Raw genomic sequence first — 5,184 nt, forward strand, 5'->3', positions numbered from 1 at the left:
TTCTTGCTGTAAGGATTTGTTCCCTCTTTTGAGCTACTGCTTCCATAGGTGTAGGTCAAGTTCATCAAATTGTATCAGATTACTCTTTTTTTTCCTCTTCTTTCTTCTGGTTGAGCTCTGATCATCCAGTCATTGAAGCCAGGTCAAGTGGGTATTATCTGCAAATCTGTTTGTTCTTTTGGCAATCTATGGTACTTTCAATATTCTCCTCCAACACCATAACTCAAATACATCAGTTCCTCTACGGTCTTCCTTATTCATTATCCAACTTTCGCATGCATATGAGGTTATTGAAAATACCATAGCTTGCATCATGTGCACCTTAATCCTCCAGCTGACATCTTTGCTCGTCAACACTTTAAAGAGGTTTTGTGCAACCAATTTGCCCAATGCAGTACATCATTTGATTTCTTGGCTGTTGCTTCCATGAGTGTTGATGGTTGATCCAGGCAAACTGAAGCCATTGAAAACTTCAATCTTTTCTCCATTTACGTGGTTATTATTTATTGGTCCAATGGTAAGGATTTTTGTTTACTTTGAAGTGTAACCCATACTGAAGGCTCTGGTGTTTGATCTTCATCAGTAGGTATTTTAAGTCTTCTTGGCTTTAAGTAAGCAAGATTGTATCATCTGCATATCACAGGTTGTTAATGAGCCTTTCACCAATCCTAATGCCATGTTTTTCTTCATAGAACCCAGCTTCTTGGATTCTTTGCTCAGCATACAGGTTGAATAAGTATGGTGAAAGAATACAACCCTGTTGCACACCTTTCTTAATTTTAAACCACTCAGTACTCCCTCATTCTGTTCGAACAACTGCCTCTTGGTAAATGTACCTCATGAGCACAATTAAGTGTTCCGGAATACTCATATGCAATGTTGTCCGTAGCTTGTCATGATCCACATAATCAAAAGCCTTTGTGTAGTCAGTAAAGCACAAGTGAACATCTTTCTGGTATTCTCTGCTTTCAGCCAAGACCATCTGACATCAGATTGATATTATGGCTTAAAATATGTTGAAATTATGGGAAAGTACTTATTCATTCTAAATTACCCGATAAAATAACCCAGTGTTAGCCCCTGTAAGATTCAATCTAGATTCATCTTTTCCTTTTCTGTTCTTTATTAATGATGACATTAATTTTCATTTTATGTTTTGGTATCTATGTTTGCTTATTCTTAAAAATTATACCTGTCTTTTACACTGTTCTCAAGGCCCATATTTTAGGACCATCTTGAGGTTGTTTTGCATTATTAAATAAGTTTTTGGAGGAATACTTGTGATGGACATGAAATTTATATAAGTCCATAATTGCACGCTGCTTCTTTGCTTTGTCATGTACAATTATGTAATGTTTGTATATTTGGTTTGTATAATGTCATGCATAGGTGGAAGTGAAAGCTGTCCCAGTGTCTCAGAAAAAAACTTCTTTACAACAAGAGCAAGTCAAGAAACCGCAGAGAATTCCTGGCAGTCCTGCAGTAACAACGGCAGCTTCTAATACTGACATGACTTTTGGTGGGCTGGCATCACCAAAACTTGATGTTTCCTATGAACCAATGATAGTGAAGGAGGCTCGATATATTGCCATAACAATGATGAAGGTAATCTATTTTACTTAATCAGAAAAAAAATTATTTTTTATCATCCACTCAATAACAGACGTTTTGGTATTCAAATGCCAACAGGAAACTGCAGTCTATAGAGATGTTGATATAGAACTGGAAACATTTTTCAGGAGGGATTTTTATTTGTTTCAGTAAGTGTTTAGATGGAATTAGCAAGTAAAGATTTAAAATATTTTATGTAGCTCTTTTCATTATTTTCATCAGCACTGATAGTCTGGATTATAAAGGTGATGGTTACTTGACGTAGTAGCTAAGAATTCTGACATTATCTAAGAGCAGTAGTGAGCCACGGAAAGATAGGAAGCAGAGGAATGGCATGTTTAGATTTGTGTTATATAAAGATCGTGATGGAGAATATAATTGCACAGATGATCAAGACATATAGTTTGGTTTCGGGGAAACCATTCAGGAGACTGCTGACTTAACCTAGTGAAATATGCTGATCACTTGGACTAGTGAAGTGGCAATCAGGATAGATTAAGAAGGTATTTGTGGGTGATTGATAGAAGAGGACATGAAAAGAGGTAGGAAATAAATGAGGTTCACATTTGGAATATAAATAGAGGGTTGGTAGTGTTGAGGGAGAGGCAGCTTTTGGCTATGGAAAAGAATAGACTCAGGTTTAGATATGATAAGTTTAAGATATTTCTGAAATAGCCATGAGAAATTGTACCAAAGGAAGTTAGCTGTACGAAGTACAAGATCACAATCTGACCTCAAGTAAAAATGATTTAAGAATCATCAGCACATAGATTGTACATGAAGTTGTGGGATTCCGGATCACATTGTCCAAGGTGAATGAAGAATGTGGGAAACAGTTTCAGGACAGGATCCTAAGTAGCACCGAAAGCAGTGAGTCTCGAACTTCTGTCCACATAATCTCTGGAGCACTTCTTGAGGAGGGAGATTTTCTGACCCCACTACCAGACTTTGAAAGTCAGTAGGTTTAGAGAGAAGTTTAGCAATTTACATTTAATATAGAAATAAGCCGAATAATTTGAATTCAAAATTTATACTTTGAGGAAGTTTTATTTATAAGATAGAAAAGAGAAAAATTGATAAGAGTAGACTTACTAGATTAGACACATTCTGGCCCATCAATAATTGGTTTTATTTTGCTAGATACTTCACACGACTTTCCGTACTATAACTGATGTACGTGGGTGGTGGTGGTGGTGGTGGTGTGCCATGGAGTCGGTCCCGACACAGAGCAAACCTACTTAGGGTTTCCAAGGCTTATCCATCTTTATAGGAGCAGAAAGCCTCATCTTTCTAAGGCAGAACAGCTGGTAGTTTTGAACTGCTGACCTTGTGCTTAGCAGCCGGACTTGTAACCACTACGCTGTCAGACCCTGTAAGCTGTGGTTTGTATTTCCATTCTGCATATGAGAAAGTGGAAGCACAAAGAAGACGGATAACTTGCCCAAGCCCACATGATTCATAAGTGAAAGCGAGTCTGATTCCAGTTGTAACTTCTTCTTTCACTCCCTTCCTTGAAAGTCAAGGAAAAAGCAAGTTAACAAGGGTTCAAAGTAAGACCCCTGGGTATGCTACTGACATAAATAAAGGGTGATGGTCGAGGTCACTCTACTCTGCTCTTCAACAGAGGTGTAGTGAGAGATCTTTAGATTATTGTTGTTGTGAAGTGCCATCAATTTGGTTCCAACTCATAGCAATCCTAGGTTTCCGAGGAGTGGCTAGTGGGTTTGAACCACCAACCTTGCGATTCACATTCCAGTGTTTATCTTCTTGTGCCACACCAGAATTCCTCCCTAAAGATTACAGCAAGAAAACCCTATCAGGAAGTTCTGTACTCTGTCACATGGTCACCATGAGTTGGAATTAACTTGGGCAGTGGGTTTTGTTTGGTTAGCATTGTTATGCCTGCAGAATGGAAGCTAAGCTTTGAAAAAGATCTAGTCAAAATGAATTCATCAGTGACCTTGGTGGGAGCAGTTTGAGAAGCTTAGTAATTTGATGAATAAATAGATGATGAACGAGAAATGAGAACAGCTGGAGGCAAAGTAAATGTAGATAAATGTCTGAAGACAGTTGTCAAAAAAGCAGAGGAAATGGAATTAAAGGAAGACTTTGGAGTGTGATGTTTAGTATAGAGAGACATGTTTGAATGCTGATGAAGTGTGATCATTTGAAAAAGGAAACAATGAAGTCACCCTGAAAGAAGTCAAAATAACATTAATTAGGAGTGCCTCTTTCAAAAAGAAAATAATATTCTATAACACTATGTTGTTGTTGTTAAATATAGTCTGTTAGGTTCCAACTCATATCGACCTTGTATAGGGTTTCCAAGGAGTAGCTGGTGAGCTTGAATCACCGACCTAGCAATCAGACTGACTTTGTAGTTCAGCGCATTAACCCACAGTGCCACACCAAGACTGTGTGTGTGTGTGTGTGTGTGTGTATATATCTATATATATCTATATGTATATATGTGTATGTATATATATATAGGTATATGTGTATATATATATATAGGGAGAGAGTCCTGGTTCAAGCTCATCAGCCGCTCCTCGGAAACCCTATACATGGTCACTATGAGTTGGCACCAACTCAACAGCACTTAGACACACACACACATATACATACACATCTAGTTTCATTTAATGGTAAAAAAAGTAAATGTGACTATCATTAATTCATTAACAGAGACACCATTTTTTGTAATGGATCTTTCAGGCAGTGTATCATATAGGGGAAAATGTAAACATCTCAGTTACATTAAATACAAATTCTCTCTTCCCAGGCAGAAGTTGATTGTTTCATTTTCTTTACAGTGTATTTATGTTGGACAAATTTTTAAGTTTAAATACTAATAAATTTTAAAAAAATTTTTTTGGTCTTTCGGCACACCTAGACTTTAGTTTTGTAGATAATATGATGTAGATGCGTTTTTATTTTTCTCTTATATGAACAACCAGTTGTCTTACCACCATTTTTAAAAAACTATTTATTGTGAATTGAGTGAAGGTTTATAGAAAAGATCATCAGCCTTACATTCAACAAATCACATACTTTGTTTCATCTCACTGATTGCAATCCCCTCCATCGAACAGCAGTAATCCCACTTCCTCCCTGTGATTGCTATTTTCATTCCACCCACCTTTTCATGTTGAATGAATGGCCATTCCATGGTAAGTATGCCTTACTGGTATTGCTGTGTGCCCTATACACTTACCTATTGATTGGCTGAAAAGTGGGTCACAAGGGTGAATTCCTTTCCAAACCTGAAGAGTGTTTAAGGGCCACAGTCTCAGGTTCTTCATGTCCGTTTCTTACCACTAAGCCTGGTTTTGGGGGGTTTGTATTTTTTGTGTTTTTTTAAATAATTTTGAGTTTTGTTCCACATTTTCTGCCATTCTATCCAGGACTTTCTAATATGATACCTTTCACAGCAATGGTCAGTGGTTGTCAGTTGTTGTTGTTGACAGGTGCCATTGAGTCGGAACCGACTCATAGCGACCCCATGCACAGCAGAACGAAACAATGTCCGATCCTGGGCCAACCTCACTACTGCTGCCACACTTGAGTCCATCA

General features: G+C 37.6%; 1 protein-coding gene across 1 annotated transcript in view; it reads left to right on the top strand.

Moving 5' to 3' along the window:
- Nucleotides 1-5,184, top strand: part of MYCBP2 (MYC binding protein 2, E3 ubiquitin protein ligase) — a 365,677-nt gene that overhangs the window by 247,187 nt on the left and 113,306 nt on the right. The window contains exon 47 of the mRNA XM_006832026.1: nt 1,390-1,605. Within this exon, the coding sequence (XP_006832089.1) occupies nt 1,390-1,605 (216 nt within the window). The remainder of the gene's footprint in view (nt 1-1,389; nt 1,606-5,184) is intronic.

This window comes from Chrysochloris asiatica, unplaced genomic scaffold (assembly GCF_000296735.1).
Source record: "Chrysochloris asiatica unplaced genomic scaffold, ChrAsi1.0 scaffold00005, whole genome shotgun sequence".
NCBI lineage: Eukaryota > Metazoa > Chordata > Mammalia > Afrosoricida > Chrysochloridae > Chrysochloris > Chrysochloris asiatica.